Raw genomic sequence first — 20,201 nt, 5'->3', positions numbered from 1 at the left:
CTGTGCCTCGCTCCCCAGTCAGATCTGGCTCCTGGGCTCTTTCCTGGCAGTTCTAGGTAGTTTCTTCCACTTATTTCCCCAGTAGTTTTATGGAAGCTTTTATGTTGGCAATAACTTTTAATTTCCAGGGAACTCCTTCCGGTTCCTCTATTTTTTCCAGAGTAGCTTGCCCTATTGCTTTATGGCTGCGACATCTTTTTCCATCTCTTTGAAGATCTGAATTCAGTATTTTCAAGTTCTCCTCCCCTGGGGAAAGCTGCTGCCTCTGGTCACCCAGGACCCCTCTTCCGTGCTACTGATTTTCCTCCACGGCTGACATTCCTGGCCTGTCTGTCAGGTTTCAACACAGGATCCAGCTGAAAGCCCAGTGCCCTGTGGGTTTCTGCCAAGCTCGTGTGACGGGGTTTGGTCTCTTGGCTTCTCCCACGAGGGGAGGTGGCCTGCAGGTTTTTTCCTGTGGGGGCGTCTGTCAGCCACGCTGGTCTACACAGACTGCGACAGAAAGCAGGGCGGCTCCCCTCTGCCCAAATGCAGTCAGGAGGGTCCCTTCCCGGAGCATCTCTCCGTTTCTTTAGGACGCAGAGGCGTGATTAGGTCTTGGAGACGGAGCCCTTCCTGGGGTGAGGTAGAAGGAGCCCTGAGGCACCGGCTCATGCCTGCCTGTTCTGCAGACTTGCCTTTCAAGGCCTTTTTGAGATAATTTTAGACTTATTAAAGAACTCGGAGGCGAAAAGCCCTAGCAGGTGGCCGTGGAGCCAGGTGGGGCAGAAGGACCCCACAGCAGGTGTCCCCAGGGGGGGCTCGCCTGGGCTCCTGGGACACCCGCTCACGCTCTGCTGACAGCTTCTCAGGAGACGGGTGCTGTCAGGGCGGATGGGGTGCCATAGGAGGAAGCCGGCACCAGGACCTGGTCTCTGGGGGCTCGAAGGCCCAGCGGGAGACTTGGGAACAGTGGCAACTGGTCCCAAGGACGCACAGCCAAGGTGTGCAAGGAGCTCACGAGCCGTTTCATCTGGGGAGGGTCAGTGTTGCCAGGAGCCCAAGGACAGGACAGAGGGGCTGGCCTCCCAGAGACGGCTGCTTGACCATGCCCACCCAGAGCCGAAAGTCATGCCAACAGAGAGGCGTGAAAGGCAAGGAGGCAGGACATCGGGACGTCTGTGTGGGATTGAGTCGGCTCTAGTGACCTGTGTGTGTCATCGGGTAAGGGGAGGGGAGGTCAAACCATTTTTCTCTGTGTAGAGAATTTTCTATATTTTCCCCTAGTGAATGGATTGTACCTCTGTAAGTAACTAATACTCATAATAATGCTGGTGTAAAATGTGACCAAGCTGGGGAGCCCTGTGAACTGCCCAGCTGATCCATTTTTTCTGTGGGCAAAGGAGACGTATGACTGATGTGTGTCCCCTGCCCCTGCTTGGTCCCCAGGTAGCACTCTTGGAAGTGGGTGGAACCCTCAGGAGGTGAGGGTTGGGAGCAGAGTTATGTCCGTGGGGTGTGCCCTTGAACAGTGCTCGGAAGCCCCCTGCCCTGTAGCCCCCCGCGTCAGGACGTAGGCCTCTGCTCCACCGCGCGCTGCTGCGGGGACGCCTCCCTGCAGTTCTCAAAGCCTGGTGCTCCTGATCAGGGTCAGTGCCTCTAAAAACAGGAAAATTTTACAAATAACCCTTTTCTCTTTCTGAGTTGACTGATCTCAGGTATTCTGCTATGGTGACAACACTGAGCCACCCCATCCCACCCCATCCCTGTGCTTGACTAAATTTGAGCCTCTTCGCTTTGAGAGGAACAAGGTCCCTCCCACCCACTCTGAATTAAGAACCAGTTTATAAGAAGAAATGTCCAAGAAATAGTTTATTCTCAATAAGGAACACAGACTTGAACAGAGCCAGGAAATCCACTGTCCCTTGGGCTGCTCCCAGCTCCGACTCCACCTCGTGACTCTGCCCAGTGAGAAATCGTAACGGCCCAGGTCACAGTGAAGAGACGGGTGGCCATTACTTTTTGGAGGGGACATTTTCTTGGAGGGTGCTGATGGGGACCAAAGACCAGATAGTGGGCAGAGCACTCAGACTGATGTGGGCGAAACAGGTTGGACACAGCCTCAGTCCCAAGGAGGGAAACAAAGATTCTTTTTCTAAATAAAATATAAAACCTTGTCACGTGTTAAAATGTCCCTTAAGAATCTAGGGATGACCCAGACAGCCCCGAGGATCCATTTATCTCATGTAAAAAATGAAAAAATGGGAACTTGATAAAAGAGTAAGAACAACTGGACTCTGCAGGGTGCACAGACACAAGGCCTCCAGGGAGGGAAATGGAAAGAATCCCAAAGGTGATCAGGGCTGGAAACCAGCCTCAGGAAACCAGCCTGCCCAGGCGGCCGGGCAGGATGGTCTGTCCCAATGCCGACGGTGCTGGGGCAGCGACAATGGAGATGACAATGGTGGCGTTCAGTGGGCTGTCCACCCCACCAGACATCACATGCAGGAGCCCATGGACCCCGTGGCAGCCCTGCCAGGGTGGTCTTTTTATTCCCATTTTAAAGTGAGGAAACTGGCGCTTGGGTGATCATGTGACCGGCCCGCGGTCTTCTGGTCGACCAGCAGCGGGGCTGGATTCCGCAAGCCTGCTGACCATGCAGCCAGGTTCACTGCCAAGTCTCAGCACCTCGCAGCTCAATGGCAGCTGTCCCCTGACTAGGCCAGAACGCAGTCTGTGTTTTGGGGGAATCCACCTTTGTTTTGGAGGAACCCACCTTCCTTCTAGCACAGATTTTCCAAACATGCCCATTCCCTAATGCAGAAACAGGAAGCTGCCTGTCAGTGCCAGTCAGGTGCCCTCTGTACGGCGAGGCCCCCTAGCCTGTCTACACACCTCCTGAGAAGGAACACCTGGGCGCACAGGGGGGTGGGGAGTTCTACTGTAGGGCTGGGTTTTGGGGTCCTGGAGGACACTGGGAGTAAATGACCTGACTCCAGCAAAGGGCGTTCAGAGGGGGCAGGAAGGAGGGAGCAGAGACTGCTGAACTAGGCAGGCAGGACATCGGTGAACCCCCAGGAGGGGCACATCTGCAGCATGGCGACCTTGAGGACCAGGCTGGTCTGCACCCTTCCAGGCAGCAGGAAGTCTGGCCAGCCAAGAAAGTGAGTGAAGACCCGCCAGGGTTGCTCCAGCACTTGGGGGCAGTGTTTCTGTAGGAGGGCAGATGTGTCCGACACTTACTTTGTCCTCGGGGCTGCTGTCTTCAAGACTGCCATCTGATAAGGGAGGACGGGCTCAAGTGCAAGGTTATAAAGGTCTCATTGCTTTGGGGATAGGAGTGCACTTCAGATCTGAGATTATGTGTTGCACGTATAGATAATTTTACAAATGCCTAAGGTTTTGTATGTCTGCTAGCCAACTGGATTCTCACAATAATCTTGTGTTTGGAAGTGGGGCAGAGAGCTGTTTGACCCCTTTGGCAGATGCAGAAAACGGAGGCACAGAGAGGGTGTGACTTGTCCAAGGTCACACAGTGAATCCATGGGACACAGGGACTGGGACCCAGACTTCCCAGCTCCGAGTCCAGGTCTCTTTCTGCATCTGATGTTTCCGGGATGAGATGGAGACTCTGGGTGGGCAGGGCAGAGGCGCCTGGGCCCGCTGGGCCTCTGCAGGTGGAGGTCTAGCTGCTGCAGCCCCGGGAGCAGGCGTGGGCCAGGGTGTTGTTGTTGCACCCGTCCTGCAGCTTGCTCTGCGTCTGACTCACCGCTCGGCTCTCCGCGTCCAGGGTCTGGCTGCCGGGTGCCTGCTGCCTCCTGAGCCTGCAAACAAGAGCAGTGCAGAGCTGGGTCAGTGCTGAGGAGCTGGGTGCAGCGCAGGTGCAGGAGGTGCACCTGGACGGGCAGAGCCTCGGGCCGCAGGGTGCTGGGCTCGGCGTGCTCTGTGACCCACTGGATACGCAGTGCCTCAACTTCTGGGTCTGAAAGGAGGATGATGATCGCCATCTCTCAGCTCCTCGTGAGGAACACAGAGATCATACAGTAATCACCCCAGTTCACAGCCAGCCAGGTGCTGGGGAGCCAGGGGCGTGGGTCAGGGCGTTCCTCCTGAGTGCCCGTGAGGTGCCACATCATACCCAGGAGTGGGGGTACCCTGGCAAGCCAAACAGCCACCTTCCCTGTCCTCACAGGGCGTTCTGTCTAAAGTGATCAAATGATCCCACAAATAAATATCCACGCAGTTAAACTGGAGACAGACAGAACACCCCGGGCCAACGGTCGAGGGACAGGGACTGTGCACCCTGCTTTCTGAGCAGCTGGCCATCTGGCCATTGTCCACGTGTTGGACTATGTCAACATCCCTCCCTTGTGGATCTTCAAGTCCAGGTGCCTCCCTCCCTGGACCACAGTGCCACTGCAGGTAGGTGAGGCCACAGAGGGAATGGAGGCCGCATGGGGGCCGTGGGGTTTAGAGCGGCCCTCAACGCTACTTGGGTTATGTTGGTCAAGTGGTTTAGCTTCTTCTCAGCCTCGGTGTCCTCACCTGAAAGTAGAGATTCCACCGTGGATTTGCAGGAGGCTGGGGGTCAGAGGGAATGTGCAGGAAGTCTCTACAGGGCTGGGGAGAATAAAAATGTCTACCAGTTCTACCTTGTTCTGCAAGACGCAGGCTGAGGGCGGCTGGCCTGACACTAGCAGGCTGTCGGTAACCGCTGTCCAGATCTGGACGGGTGTCGTGTTACGCGGCAAGCGTCTACGTGTGCTTGTCACTTGCAGGGCACTGAGTGACCCCAGTGTAAGTGTGGCACAGCCCATGCCTCAGGGGGCCACAGCCGTGCCCCTGAACGTGTATGACAAGGCCGAGCAGAGCATCGCGACTGCGTAGGTACGGAGCGTGTCCTTTAGGTGACTCGGAGGCACAGTGGCAACTCCGTCTCAGGAGACTGTGAGCTGGTGGCTCTGTCCCCTGCTCTGTCCACCCACAACGTGTGGGACGGGGTCCGTTCCTCTGCCCTCTGCTGCTCCCCAGGCAGGATGACTGGACAAGCAGTCGTGGCTAAGGTATGTCGTCCTGGGGAAGAGGGGCCGGGCCCAGAGGACAGGACCAGCATGTGCAGCAGGACCTCCGGGTCTGGGTGGAAACAGCGATGCCACAGACTCTCTGGGCATGTGCAGGACGGGTGGGCCCCACGGGGACAGTCTGTTAAGTGCCCAGCACTGGATCTGCCTGCACGGCCACCTCTGGATACTGCAAGATGGAGTCAGACAGGGACGCGGGAGCCCCATGAGGGACAGCGGGGTTCTGCGAACTCGTGGGGGTCAGGGGAGGCTTTCCACAGGAGGGACCACTCGAGGTGGGCTTCAAGCACCAGATGGGCTTCCGTGTTGGGCACGGTGTGTGGGATGAAGGGACTTGAGGGCCCAGACTGAGAGGGTGAAAGCAGGTGTCAGCAAGGACATCTGGAGCCAGGGCTGCGGCCACGCCCATCTCTGGGCCGGAGCGAGGAGCTCTCGTGAGGAGGGGGTCTCCATGAGCCTGGGGCCACGAGCAGGCGCTGAGTGAGGTGGTGGTCATGACCTTGCACTCACTGCTGGGCTCCCGTCTGAGCAAGGAGACAGTCGGGAAGGAAATACCCGTCGGTGTGGTCTGGACCTGGAACGTCCCCAGAGGCTGGTGCACTAGGGGCTCGGCCCCCGTGCAGCAGTGTTCAGGGCTGGGCGGGCTCTGACCTCACCAGCGGTTGATCCTTGGAAGGGTCCACAGCTAAGTGGATTACTGGGGGGTGGAAATGGGTGGTAGAGCCTGGTGAGGGAGTGGTCCTCGGGAGTGCGCGCTGGGGACTCCTGTCCAACCTCTTCCTCCCGCACTCGCTCCCACCAGCTGGGAGGTGCGTAGCCGGGCCCCGCCACGCCCTTTCACCAGGAGGTTCTCCTCACCACGGGCCCAGACAAGATGGAGCTGGCCAACCACGGACTGAAGCTGCTGACACCAGGAGCCTAAAGAAACCTTTTGTCTTTTTACATTGTTTATGCCAGGTATTTTGTCACTGAGACGAAAAACCAACCAACATGCCTTCTCTGGGTACCCACAGGTCCACCGCCCAGAGACCCACTGACCCATTCATCCGATCATCCCTGCACCCGTGTATCATCACCTGTCCATCAGGACATCATCCACCCACCACTCCATTCGCCTCCTCACCTCCCCATTCGCGACCAGCCATCCATCCATTCCTGCCCCCAAGACCGCCTTCTGCCCCCACCATTCCCCTCTCCGCCGCACCCCTCCCCGCTGCATGCCAGGCTCACAGTTGTGGTGGCAGGGACCGGCCAGAGAGCAGTCCGTGCACAGGCACCAGGCAGCTCTGCCGGAAGGAAGGACATGCCGCAGCTTGGCACACCGGGCTGCCTGCTCCTGACCCTGTCACCTACCACATGTGACGTGGGGAGGCTGGATTCACAGCCAGGGCTGTCTAACACCCCTGCTCTTTCCACTGAGTCCAGGGCCCTTCAGTCTGCGGCTGGAGAGAAGGGAGCATAGAATGGTCTTTTCGATGCTCTGAAGGAACTAGGAAAGCTCATGTTGCACAAATCGGGATTCGTGAACCCAGACAAAGACAAGACCACCACGCTGCACCGGGTGCTCGCTTGCAGCCCCCAGGAATCCGCAACGCTCAGGAGAGGAAAAGAGGTTTTACACACACTAGCGGGGCTACGCGGTTCCATTCAGGAACATTGGCGGGCTATCTCCACATGACAGGAACATTTAATTTCTCAGTCAACTGATCAGATTAATCGTCATCTTTGTGACCAAATCCTGAGTGAGGGATGTGAATGCTTTCCACTTTTGAACTCCAGCAGTAAATGCCGGGGGAAAGCGTTCTGGGGAGGCCCCGCTCGGCAGCAGGGCTCAGCAGGAGAAGGGCAGACAGCGGCTGGTAATGAACTAGGCTGGAGGTGGTTTGCAGGAGCGGAGCCCCGCAGAGGAGAACGCGGCAAGCAAGCCAATCAGACCACGTCTGGCCACACCGGGACGGCTCAGCTCAGCGCCACTTCCTTCCCAGCTGGCCAGCCACGGGCGCCGCCTGGCCCCCCATTTGAGAGAGGCGGCTTCCTTTGTGCATTGCAGTTTAAAGAGCAGAAGCGTTTTGGAGTGCTCTCGTCTCACTGACGGTCTCGCCTGACCCTATGGCGTCGTGTCCGGGGGTGGAGGGAACAGCAGCAGTCCCGTGGGGCCAGAGTCCTAGCTCCACCAGGAACACACTCTGCTCTTCCCGGCCTTTCTTCTCATCTGTACTGAGGGGACAGCAGAATCTCCTTAAAGAGAAAGGCCATCAGATGTGTGTCATCGGCCTGCCCCGCGGGGGTCCTTATGAAAGGCAGCAGCTGTGGACAGATGGCTGCAGTGTGGACATGCTCCCATTTGACACTTTGGAGAAACTGAGGATCAATGAGGCCTCTGATGCTGCCCCCAGAATGTCTCCTGATGGCGACCTGCACCTGGACAGGTGTCAGGCAGAAGACCCTGAGGAGCAGGGGACACAGAGGAGTGGCTGAGGTGGGGACCCAGGGCGGGCGCAACAGGGTGGCAGGCTGAGGGGAGGAAGTCCAGCCCCAGGGCCACAGGGGCCCAGAGGGGTCCTGTTATGGTTCAGATGTGAGGTACCCCAGAAGCTCAGGTGTGAGATAATTCAAAGTTCGGAGGTGAGAGGATTGCGTTTCGAGAGCTTTCACCTCATCAGTGCATTAATTTGCTGATGGGGATTAACTGGGAGGTGACTGTAGGCAGGTGGGTGTGTTGGAGGAGGGGGTCCCCAGGGACGTGCCTTTGGGGTATACGCTTTACCCCTCTTGAGCAGAGCTCTCTGCATCCTGGTGGCCAGTCTTGAGCTGCTGTCCCTCTCCACACTCTTCTGCTACGATGTTCTGCCTTCTCTGTGGCCCAGAGTCATGGAGCCGGCTATGTAGGGACTGGGGCCTCTGAACCTGTGCGTCCCAAGTACACTGTTCCTCATCTGTGTTGTTCCCATCAGGTCGTCTGGTCACAGAGATGAACAGCTGACTAGAACAAGTCCACGAGCCGGGGGCCAGGGCATGGGGACCAGCACCTAGAACCCGCCGCTATCTGGTTTGGGTCTCTTCCCCTGGGCAAGAGCCACAGGGTGCCACCTCAGGCCTCACAGCCCCAGCATGGTGACCGGCCAGAGGCAAGAGCCCAGCACCGTGTGGGATGGGGTGAGAGTGCCCAGGCTGGCAGGCTCGGGTTCAGCGTCCCTAGGGGAAAGGAGGTGGGCTGTAATTAAACAGAGTAACAGGGTGTCCTAGCGGGACCACGATTGGGTTGCTGTATGTGGACTGGGAGGACGGGCAGCCCGTGTGGACTTCCAGCTGCGTGAGTTCACGTGCATGAACTTTTCTCCTGGTGGCTGAAGGAGTTGGGATACGTCGTTTGGTGTGTACGGACGTGTGTACCCGTGGGTTTAAATAAAAACAAGATAATGCTTGAGTGGCATCATGATTTTGTACATAAAATCATTAGCACACATGCATGCCAGCGTCCAGGGGTTGTTCCTCACAGAGGTCCTGGGCGGTGGGTATGAATGCCCTGCTACAGCGTGGGCCTGGAGTGACCCTAGGGCTCACATGTGAAAGGCTTGGTCCCCAGGGCAATGACGTTCAGAGACAGGGTTCTTGGGAAGCAACTGGATCACGAAGCTCTGACCTCCTCGGTGGATTAATCCAGTGACGGGTTCACACCTGAACGGACTGTGGGAGGGGGACTCTAGGAGGTAGGTGGGATCAGGTTGAGGGGAGCAGGTCCTCAGTGGCTCTATGTAGTCCCTGGAGCCTTATCTCCCTCTGCCCCCCCTCTCTGTCTCTGTCTCTCTCTGTCTCTCTCTGTCTCTGTCTCTCTCTCTCTCTCTCTGCTTCCTGGCAAAGCAACCTGGGCAGCTGACTGTACCCCTACATCCACTGTGATGCAAACGGTTCTCTGTGATCAGTTCTCCTCAGTGTTTCCTAAGAGACTCTGACTGGTACAGTATCCTTCTTAGTCCCTGCCGAGGTTTCCCATCCTTAAATAAAGCTCCGTGTGACTTGCTGTTTTCCCTTCAACCCTCGTCATTCACCAGGAAGATCACCTGGTAGCCATTCTTATCTCACGAATTCAATAACAGCCCTTGGCCAGAAGCACTATGATTCTGCTTTATCCACAATTGCCGGAAACCACGTGTATTTGAAGAAACCTTTGGAGGAACAGCCCAACGTGGGGTGGGCGGGGTGTGAGGCAGCGGAGCAGTGGCTTGACTGGGGTCTCCCTCGCTCTGCCCCTTTCTAACAAGGTCAGCTCTGGAGAAGGGAAGGGGTGCCGAGGTGGGTTCTGGTTCTGTTCTGGTGGGTTCTGAGCTGGTGGGTTCTGAGCTGGGCTGGTTCTGTTGGCGCCTCCTGATGTGGCCGCCTCTCCTTTGACACCTCTACCCACCCTCAGGACTAGAAGGAAGGACACCCATCCCAAGGGTGAGAAAGGGACCACAAAGCGGCTAGAGCTGGCTGTAGGTCGCAGAGCTTTGCAGAGGTGCCCTGGATCTGAATACAGGACGCTGCGGTTCCCATTTCCCAGCTGCACGCTCCAACCCCTGTGCCCTCCCTGCCGCTGTCCCCAGCAGACTTCTCTAGACTCAGGGGCGCCTGAGCTGCTGTGTCCCTGCGGGTTCAGGGTGGTACCTGCTGCGTCCTCCTCCATGTGGTGATGAAGGGCCTGTGCTGGGGGCTGACAGGTGGGCCAAGAGTTCCATGGGCTGCCCCTTAAGGCAGGTGACACTTCCCGGCTCCCCTGGGGTTGGGTGGGGCCACGTGACTAGTCGTGCCAGCCTGTGGGCAGCACTGCACAGTGCTCCTGGGAGTCTCTCCGGGGTCCCTGTCCCTCTAAGATGCCTGTCATGCTGCACATGCCCCTGGGAGTGAGGAGAGGGGTGACAGAGCAGGTGGGAGCAGCCCCTGGCTGACCTCCAGGAGGACAGTGTGAGCAGGAAGTGAAACCGAGAGCGAGAACGAACCCAGGTGGTGAGAGGGTGCACCGCGGAGCGCGTGTGAGCGGGCGTGACGCGCAGGCACGGCCGGCCGCGCTCCGTGCACTCAGCACCATGCTGAGGCTGCTCCACGCCGCTCACTTTCTCTGTCTTCATCTCTTCTTGGCTGCCAGGAACACGCCAGGACCAGCCAACCTCTTTAAACCAGGCTGCAATTTCCTCTGATTGAAACCGGAGCGAACGTGACACGGGCCCTGATTTCCCGTCCGATTTCTTGATCTTGAGTCTTCGTGGAACCTAAAAGGCTGCAGTCTGAGCAGCCTTTAGGCCACCTTCCCTCCTGCCAGAAATGCCTCCTGCCGGTGCAGGTCCTGCGCTGACTGTCCCAGCCACCTCTCCACCTGCCGGCGCAGGTCTCTGAGCCTCCACTCTGCTCCCAAGAAGCCAGGCGAGCCTTGCTCACGCCTGCACCCGGCTCTTCACCTGGCGGCTGGTACATCCCCCAGACTCATCTGAGATTCTCAGACACCATTCAAGTCAGAATATTGTTTTATCAGTTTTGCTGACTGAGAAATGGGAATTAAACACCCAGGGACGGGTGGGACTGGGCTGGGGATTGAGGAGGAAGTGGCTGCAGGTGCCTCTGAGGCCAGCTCACAGCAGGTGGCGCTACTTCTTCGCTCTCAGCCCCACAGCAAGGTCTGGGCTGCGGGGTTTAGAACCGGACGGGAGGAGTCTCAGTGTGCCAGCCTTGACTTCAGAAACCTGGATTTTTATGTTTGCTACGTCCTGGCGATGGGGCTTGAGGAGCTGGGCACAAAGGGTCTTTCCCATGTCACAAGTCAATCTGCAAAATACAGGGGATTATTAACCTCCCTTTCTCACTGGTGGGCTGGTGACAAGATCAAAGGGATCTTTGCACTTTGCAAATGGCACAGACTTTGGTGGAGTCAAGCAGTCATTGATCTAGCCCATCTTGCTGGTGCAGGAGGGGAACCTGAGGCTCAGAGAGGCCTGGGACCTCGAGAGGCCTCAGCACCCCAAGAAGCAAGACCAGGGTCTGACCCAGGTCCATCTGTTTCCAAGCCCAAGAGGACTCCCACTCTTCAAACATCCTACCACAATCGGGACAACCCACAGCCTAGACGGCAGATTCAGTAGAGACGAGATTGAGAAGCCCAGGACTAAAGGACACAAGCTAAAAGCATAAAATCACGTGTGGATGTCAGTTGCTGTTAATATCAATCGGATCAAGTGTAGCAAATGCAGTATTAGAGTTCTGATGTGTCATAGCCTCGAGGGTTCCAGAGGCAGCTTTAAGGTGGTTTTAAGTCTGCTGTTTGTTTAGGAGGTGAGAAGCATAGACACTTCGGCTTCTTAAATCCCCTTTTCATCAGGGCCTTCTTATTCTGAGAAACTTTGTCAAATGCCATTGAACAGGCCTCTGGAAAAGTCACCCTTGCTCAGATCCTTGGTGAGAAAGAGGGGGACAAGCCCCACAGTGCATTTCTCAAACTAAAGGGGCCTCAGCCGGTCCCTGGATGCAGACGCTCCACCTGGCTTGTGGCCTTTCACTGAGACTATTAGCTAATAATAAGCTGCACTTCCAGGACCCTGGGCAGCACCGATTTTAATTGTGCTCTGTCTAGAAACTAAGGTCCAGAGAGGGTGGGCCCAGGACACTTCCTTGTGTCCCCACAGCAAGTCATGATGTCTGTACCCTAGCAGCCTGCATCCTACCTAGCAATGCTTGGGACTGTCCCCGCTGCAGGCTGCAGGCATCCTGAGGACCTGGGTCCTGCTGGACTCACTTCTGTGTGCCCAGGGCCCAGTCTGGGATCATGATGTGTCTGTCAGATACTGAATGAAGGTCTCCTGCGGGGCTGGTGTGGCGAGGGTCCAGCGCCCTGGCCCTCATGCGTTCATTCATGCCACGGCCGCTTCTTCACTGTGGTGGAGCTGCAGGGGTGTTTTCTTTGGCAAGAGCTTTTCTCAGCTGAGGAAGCAGACTTGCATCGTGCAAGAGACAGGTGGGTTGTGCAGGGGGCTAGTCCAGGAGCGTCCTTCAGCCACCGAGGGCTTGTGCTGCACCTGGGTACTCTGGGTGGGGGACACAGAGCTGGGAGGGTCTTCAGTGGTAGACAGGAGATCCCGAAGACGCAACTCATAACCAATGGAAGCTGCAAAGCTGGGCACAGACCACGCTCTCAGGAGTCAGTGATTTCAAGAGCATGCTAAGATGAAGATGCGGGCCTCCTCCAGCCACTTCTGGTGCAGAGGGGTGGACTAGGGTGCTGTGTTAGCTGGGAGGGGCGGGGCACACTGGCTAGGTGGCTTCGAGCCATAGAGAGCCACTCTTCCACAGTCTGGAGGCCAGAAGACAGGCAGCACGGTGTGGGGGGCTGGCTCCTACAGCTGTGGGGGATCGTGGGCATGCTTCTCCGGCTGCCGGCCTCTTGGCTGGCAGATACACCACGCAGGCTCCACCTTGTCTCCACGAGGTCTTCTCACCGGGTCTGGGTCTCTTCCCCCATGAGGACACCAGCCTGTGGCTTAAGGGCCCTCCTACCCCGGTACAGCTTCATCCTAACGCGTTACATCTGCAATGACTCCATTTCCAAATCGGGTCACATTCACTGGTACTGGGGCCAGGGCTTCAACACAGTGCAGCCCATACCAGGCGCACCACTCTAAGGTCACCCCAGACGACCCCAACACAGGCTCCTGGGACCACGGCGCTCTCCAGAAGGGCCCATGCCTGCTGCATGTGGGCAGGAGCAGTCTGTTGAGGCCACCGGCCTCTCCTTCTGCCGAGAAGGGAAGGAGACCGGCCTGCAGCGCCCGCCTTGGTCCACACGCGGGGTTCTGGGCTCCGCATGCCCCGATGGGTCCTCCCACACAGCACAGTGCGGACGTTGGAAAGAAGGGTCTTGGTTTAGTTTTTCAGATACTTCAGTGGCAACACAGCAGGTGCCTCAAACAAGGGGCGGCAGAGAGAAGAGGGGGACAGTAGGTCCCATACTTTCCTTGGCTCAAAGGCAAACCCTTGGTGTTGGGCAGACAGTGCATCATGAATCAACTTTTTACAGTGGGGAAACCGAGGCAGGGCATGCTGTGGATGGAGGGCACATGTCTCCCCTGTGAGGAGGCAGGAGGGGGCGAGATGCTCGGGCGGCATCTTGAGGGGACAAGGTTGACCTCTCAGCCTTCAGGGCACTGAGGGAATAGCCAGATACACAGAGAAGCGGACGCAGGGGCAGGGACAGCAGTCCAGACTTGCTGGTCCCCTCTGGTCACCTTCTCCGTGCGGTCAGTGTTTGCCAATGCCGTCCCCTCCGCTCCTCGGTCTGGAAAATGACTTTACTCTCTTCCTCTGTGTTCCAGTTCCTGCAGACTGCACCAGCCTCACTTCAGACCCAGGACCACGCGTCTCCCAGGACCCCTGAGCACGCTGGGCAATTCTGCATTTTCCTACTCAATTTCCATCTCCACGTGGGGGGAGCATTGAATTGGGTGACGCTAAAGACAGCCAGACTCCACCCCTAAATGACACGAGGAAGAGTGCTTGTTCTCATTTCCTTTTACAAGGAAACAATCTGGATTCCAGAGGATCCGCACGCACTGCACATCTTGTGGCCCACGGCCAACCGCAAAATGCCGCTGCTGCGACTTGGGCTCAGCTCCGTTCTGCCTGTCGTGGGCTCCCATGTGCCGGCCGGGCACTCCAGGGCAGCTGGGCCGTACAGAGCAGATGCCTGACCCAGGAAGGCTGCAGAGGGCCTCTGAGCTGCAGCTCCCGGCCAGGGTGCCCACGGCTGGGGAGGGGATGAGCCTTGCAGCAGCCTGGCCTGCGGGGATGTGCAATGGCCCGGGACAGTGCATGGTGTCAGCCCGCCTTCTGCGGCACAGCAGGGTCTGATGGGATGGTCCCTGCAGGAGTGGACCCTGCTCGCGTGCGCACCCTGTCCTTCACCTCCCTGCCTGCTTGGGGGACTCAAGCTCCTGCCCATCTGCAGGTCTCCGCCCCTGCCATGCAGCCTCCCTTCTCTGTGGCTTGTCCCCACACCTCACCTGATGTCTTTTCCCTATGCCTCGCTTGGGACTCAGGTGGGCATAGTCCCCCCAGAAGCTTCCCTGAACCCCAGGCTGGGCCAGCGCCTGTGGCGGGAACCGCAGTTCAGGGCTGCCTCCTATGTCCTGCGACCCCTGTGCTGCTGTCTGACTTGAAGGTGGATGGTTGCGGAGTCAGCCTGGCCCACTCTCCCCCTGACCCTCACAGAGGGAGGGGGCGCCACTGAGCTGCCTCTGGCAGCCCCCCGCCTGGTTCATGTGGGTCCCCTGGGGCTGCCCCCCCAAGCCCCTGCTCTGACAAATTGGCCTCCCATATTTGAGCCCCCAGATCTTAACACCAGCTGGGTCCAAGCCTGTGTCCTCCACCTCCTTGGCTGACCAGCGCCTGGGGGATAGGCCTGTGGCCTCAGGGTGGCCTTCACTGACCGTGGTTCTCCCAGGAGGGGCTCAGCCGGGGTCCGCGTGGACTTACTTCTCCCTGTTGAATATGATGAATTCCTTCCGCACGGTCTCCAAACACTGCTGCAGGTGTCCATTCTGCCAGAGAGCACAGACAGGAGACCAACGATGGAGCGCTGCCCAGGGAGGCCAGGCACGGGAGCAAAGAGGGAGGGACAGGAGCCTTCAGCTCTGGCCACCAGCTGAGCTCAGCAGCAGGGGCAGGTACTGACCGCATGGTGGCTCCTTCTGAGGGGAGAACGGCAGACAAGGGTTTTTCTCAGTTTTAGGCCACTATGTCCACCCTAAGTGCCACGTTAGATGCAGGATGGGGTGGAGATGCCGGGCTTGTTCCCCGAGCATTTGGGTGTTCACTGGGCCTGCGTGAGAGCCTGGAGAAGAAGTAAAGACAGGGTGCAGGGGCCGTGGTGGAGTCCCAGGGCTCCTGAGGGACAGGCGCCGGGACCCCTGCACCACAAATGCCTGGAGGCTGTCCCGGAGGCCCCCCTGGAAGCCCTCGGGCTGCACACTGATGGGCAGCAGGGGACACACGCTCCCCTCTTGCGCTCCGCATGCACGCACGGGTTGGGGCTCCAGGCCCAAGGGCAGGGCAGGCCGCTGGCTCAGGGCTCTGGGCCCGAGACTGTAGAGACTACCAAGGTGTTTATTTTCTTTTAAAATCAGAAGAAAACAATGAGCTTTTGGCATGACAGATTATATTCATCTTGATATCAATTCAGGCTGTAAAAATCAAATCAAATTTTTACAGGGAAAGGGGCTGTTGAGGGTTGAAATGCATCCCACCAAACAGGTTGAAGTCCTAAGCCCTGGTATGTGTGAAGGTGGCCGTCTCTGAAGTGGGATACTGCTGGTGTGATCAAGTGGGTGACCAAGAGGGGGTGAGGGTGGGCCCTAAAGCCAGTGATGGTGTCCTTCTGGGACAGCCATGTGGAGACACAGGGACACAGAGAGAAGAGGCGGTGAGGATGGAGGAGGGGCGTCCACGCAGCTGCAGGGCAGGGACTCAGGGTATCTGGCTGCGTAAGGTCTCTGCTGAGGCGAGCCTGGCTCTACTGAGACCCGATTCCTAATTGAAGGCCTCCAGAAGTGTGGGAGGATAAATCCAGCTGTTAAGCCACCTGATCTGCAATGCTTTGCTATTAACCCAGGACACTGACACAGAGGCCCAGGCTGGCACGGGCACCCAGGACACTGCGTGAGCTGCCTGCGCTGGCAGCAGGAGTGTGCATACCTCTGTCTCTAACCCTCTGCTCACAGTTTGGCACCCGAGAGACCCCTCGTGTGAGGGTGGCACTTTATTGACTCTAGGGAAGCCACAGTTGGCTCTCCATACCTGTGGGTTCCGCTTCTGCAGATTCAACTAAATGTGCTTCCAAAATATTCAGAAAAAATTCCAGAAGTTTCCATACAAGCATAACTTGAATTTGCTCACACCAAGCCCTACGATGAATGCGTGAGACTGAATCAGCACGAGGCTGTAGCCTGGGTGGCCTTGGCCACAGGTCCTCGTCCCTCTCAGTGCTGCACAGAGGCTGCTCACCCCGAGCCTCTTGTGTGTGCTTGGCCCACAGGCCCGGGTGGCCCAAGTGGACATGCAGGGCCTTTTTTCTTGTCATGGGTCCCCACACAACACAGTTCAAGAATGCATAGGTGGCCTTCGTGCTGTTAGGCATTGTGAGTGCTCTAGAGGTGGCTCGGCGCCCACGGGAGGCTGGTGGCACATACCACTGCACCATTCCACACGGGGGCTTGAGCATCCCAGGGGTTTGGTGTCTGAGGGGTGACACAGCCAGTGCCCAGGACAGCGAGGGACCGCGTGATGGGAAGGGTGCGGGAAAGGCCTCTGTCCGAGGAGGAGCCTTGCTCGGCGCTCTCCCCCCGCCCTGGAGAGGGCTCCCAGACACTCACCAGGGGGCAGCTGTCCTTGGTGCCATCTTTGGACCTGTGCTTTGCCAACCTCTTCTTCTTTTTGTGAAGGGGCTTGGATTCTAGAATCATCTCTTCAAGTTCGAACGTGGGGTCACAGTTCAATCTCCCTTTCTGGAGTGGAGAGGAAAACAGGGTCAGCCCGGCTGCCTCCGACGGCTCTCTCCCGCCCACTCCAGCGTTCACTCGGGAGCAACGCCAGGTCCCTGTTCTCCCATGAGGAAAGGACACACTCTTGTGGCCAAGGTCCTTCTCCGGAGGCTGCAGCCCACCCTGGGCAGGCCCCCTGCCCCACCAGCATTCCTGTGTTTCCATGAGGGTGAGCTCAGTTCTCCAATCTGATTTTTTCCACTAATTAATTCACCACAGATACATTCTCATGGCTTTATTTTTTCTAGAAACATGATAATTTTATAATTATTATGAATTATTTTATAATTATGATAATTTAATTATTTTATTAATTAAATTATAATTTATAATAATTAAATATAATTAAATATTTTAAATAAATTAAATGTAATTAAATATTTATAATAATTAAATATATTTATTAAATTATAATTTATTATAATTTAATTATTTTATTTAATTGCCATTTATGATCGACATCTGCCCAGCTCCCTGTCTCGGTTGTCTCTCCCCCACCACTGGAGCCCTTGAGCCCCAACTTCCAGGCCTCAGACCCCATTTCCTAGAAGTCATTCTCTGTCTGAAGACCCAGCCTCGATGACTGGCCCAGGATGCAGTCCCCCAGCAATGTGGCCCGGTGGCGATGACATCAGCAGCCCGGGTTGCATAGGAAACCCCAGTGCTGCTGCTCCCGGACCTTGGCCAGGTTTCACACCGCCCGGGACTCAGTCCCTCACCTGCAGTTGGACAGCAGAGCCTCCCTTGCAGGTACTGAGCAATCGCCTCTAGCAAATCCTCCCTTGCTGGGTGTCCTTGGGCTATTAGACCCCAGCTGCCATGACCTGGCCAAGACGAGTAAGCCCAGCAGAGCCTCCAGGTCGGCCAGCCCGGCCCTCGCCTGGGTGACCTCTGCCTCCACTTCTCTACCTGTGTCAACTGCAGAGGCTCAGAGGCTGCGCAGGGATCAACTGAGATGGTGCTTGCCAGCCTCTAGAAGAGCAGCTGCCATTACTTTCAGGGACTGACCTTCTGCTTCACAGGCCCTCCCTGCTCCTCCCGTGGGATTCCCAACTTGGACCCCACTCACTAGCCAGCGTTGCCCCGCCTGCAGTCCAGGCTGCCTCATTGGCTTGGTGCCAGTCACTGCCCTGGTGGTGGCTGAAGGCAGGAGGAGGATAGGGCTTTGCAGACAGGACTGGGCAAGTGCTGGCCTGTCACTAAGCCTTCATGGGCCTCGGCTCCCAAGGCTGAGGAATGAGGACAGCGACGCGAGTCTGTGAGTCTGGCCTGGGCAGGTCAGGACGGGCTCTAGGGCCTGGCACGCGGCAGTCCTCGCTACTGTCTCCTTCTGGCTCTCTCAATCCCGGGCTGCACTTTTCCGTGGGACCTGCTGTGAGTCCCTATGGATCCCCCAGTGCTGAGGGCTCCCCGCCCCCTGGGGGCACGGAGCTCCTTCCATGGTCACCAACTCCTGGAGCTTGCTAAAAACCTCATCCCTCACCCGCGTGCCCTCCAGCGCTGGCCCTCCTGGGAGCAGCTCGCCCTCCAGGCCCCTCTCCTGGCCCGTTGTGTCTGCATCCAGCTCACATGTCCACGCCAACACAGGCTCACATGTCCACGCCAACGCCGGTTCTGGCCCACACTGCTGTTTCTCCCCGGTCACCCTGGACAAGCCACTCACCCTCGCCCACAGTACCACTGGGATGCACTTCTCAGGTGGCGTGAGGCTTCCAGAACTCAGGCAGCTCAGAACAAGGCCTGGCACACAGGATGTCTCCGTCGCTGTCATTACCCACTCGTCACACTCACAGGACAAGCACACCCAAGGCCTTCTAGGGCCTTCCAGTGCCATGTCTGCTCTGGGGACTCTCAGACAGAGGTCAGCTAACACCATGCTCTCAGGAGACGGTGGGCACATGGCAACGGCACGGCCCCGGCACCTGTTCAGTGTGTGTGACTGTGAGTGTGTATGTGAGCGTGTGCGTGAGTGTATGAGTGTGTGTGTGACAGCGTGTGTGATTGTGTGTGTGAGTGTGACTGTGTGAGAGCATGTGTGTGATTGCATGCAAGTGTGTGTGAGAGTGTGTGTGTAACTGCAGGCAAGTGTATGTGAGTGTGTGTGTGTTACTGTGTGAATGCATGTCTGTGTGACCATGTTAGTATGACGGTGTGTGTGTGAGCGTGCGTGTGTGACTGTGTATGAGTGTGTGACTGAGTATATGAGTGTGTGAATGTGAGTGTGCAAGAGTGTGTGTGAGAGAGCAATTGAGTGTATATGAGCATGTAAGTGTGCATGAATGTGTGAGAGGATGTTGTGTGTGCTTTTCTGTGTGAGTGTATGTGAGAGCATGTGTGTCAAAGTGTGCCAAAATGTGCGTGAGGGCATGAATGTATGAGCATGAGTGTGTGAGCATGTGTATGTGAGTGTGAGGGTGTATGTGACCATGTGCATGTGTGTTCCTGTGTGTGAGTGTGTGTATGTGTGTTAGAGTCTGAGTGTGCGTGGGTGTGTGTGAGTGTGTGAATATGCAGGAGGGTGTGTCGGGAGGAATTGGGAGCAGCAGCAGGTGAGGGAGGCAGAGGCAGGTACTGTGCCCCACAGGCTCACCTGCCTGTTGCCACATGTTGGTGCCACGTACCCTCAGGGCTTCCCAGCACAGCCCCCAGGGCCCTGGACATGGCCAGGGAGAATCAGCTGGGCCACGGGGCTGGCCATGCAGGGCTGCGTCGGTACTCCGGGGCTCAGCGATGTGGCCGAGTGGCAGACGGAGGCTCTGGAAGGTGCCAGCGGTGTCTCTGGAGATCCCAGAACACACGCCTGCAGGAAGCCAGGGAGGGAGCTGAGGTGGCCTCCGGGGCCTCTGAGTCACCCGGCAGCGGCGCCTCAGGTCCTTCCGAGGGCTTGCTCCGCCAGGCCTGTGTGGCTTTCACTCCCCAGGTCCAGGAAGGGTCCCAGTGACGGACAGGCACAGGCTGCAGAGCACCTGGTGACAGAGGTGGCAAAGCCAGCCAGATCTGGGTGGCAGCACGCCCAGAGCCACGCTGTCAACAGGGACAACTTCGTCCCCAGGGCACTCGGCAGTGCTGGAGGCATCTGGTTGTCACAGTAGCGGGGTGCCCTTGTCATCTGGTAGGTGGAGGCAGGGACACTGCTGAGCACCCAGGGCAGCCCACAGAGCGGGCCCGAGCTGAGCCTGGCTGCGCCGTACCGAGGCAGCCACTCTGGTCTGGGAGGTCCCCGCAGTGGGCCAGGACGCTGCCCTCCCCAGGCCCCAGCTGGTGTCAGCACAGTGCAGGCCCGTGTAGGTGCTGGGGATTCAGAACAGGGACAACGGCCCTGTGCTCCCACCTGGCACTCACTGGCCAGTGGGATGCGGTAGAAACGGAAGCTGCTTTTGCCAACAGGCAGGTCATGGCCTCTGCTGCCCCTGAGCACAGACACTGAGAACACGCGCATGCACGTTCACACACACACTCATTCAGACACAGTCCCACAGACAGACAGACACACCGTGTGCCGAGCAATGCACCCCAACTTTCCCAGGAAGAATGGTGGGGTCAGGACCTGCAATGCCACTCCATGGCTGCCTGTCCCTGGCCTGGT

General features: G+C 57.5%; 1 protein-coding gene across 3 annotated transcripts in view; it reads right to left on the bottom strand.

Moving 5' to 3' along the window:
• Window positions 1–1,846: 1,846 nt before the first annotated feature.
• Window positions 1,847–20,201, bottom strand: part of Stk32b (serine/threonine kinase 32B) — a 300,066-nt gene continuing 281,711 nt past the window's right edge. For 2 of the 3 annotated variants that reach the window (XM_047566627.1, XM_047566629.1), the window contains exons 10-12: window positions 16,448–16,579; window positions 14,553–14,617; window positions 10,564–10,856 (exon numbers count right to left, since the gene is read on the bottom strand). In XM_047566627.1, the coding sequence (XP_047422583.1) occupies window positions 10,679–10,856; window positions 14,553–14,617; window positions 16,448–16,579 (375 nt within the window). In that variant the 3' untranslated portion in view covers window positions 10,564–10,678. Of the gene's footprint in view, window positions 3,804–10,563; window positions 10,857–14,552; window positions 14,618–16,447; window positions 16,580–20,201 lie in introns of those variants that run through there. The other variant, XM_047566628.1, reaches the window with a different exon arrangement.

Source organism: Sciurus carolinensis, chromosome 10 (genome assembly GCF_902686445.1).
Source record: "Sciurus carolinensis chromosome 10, mSciCar1.2, whole genome shotgun sequence".
NCBI lineage: Eukaryota > Metazoa > Chordata > Mammalia > Rodentia > Sciuridae > Sciurus > Sciurus carolinensis.
Note: the sequence above shows the minus strand (reverse complement) of the source record. Positions and strands in the feature narration are given on the sequence as shown.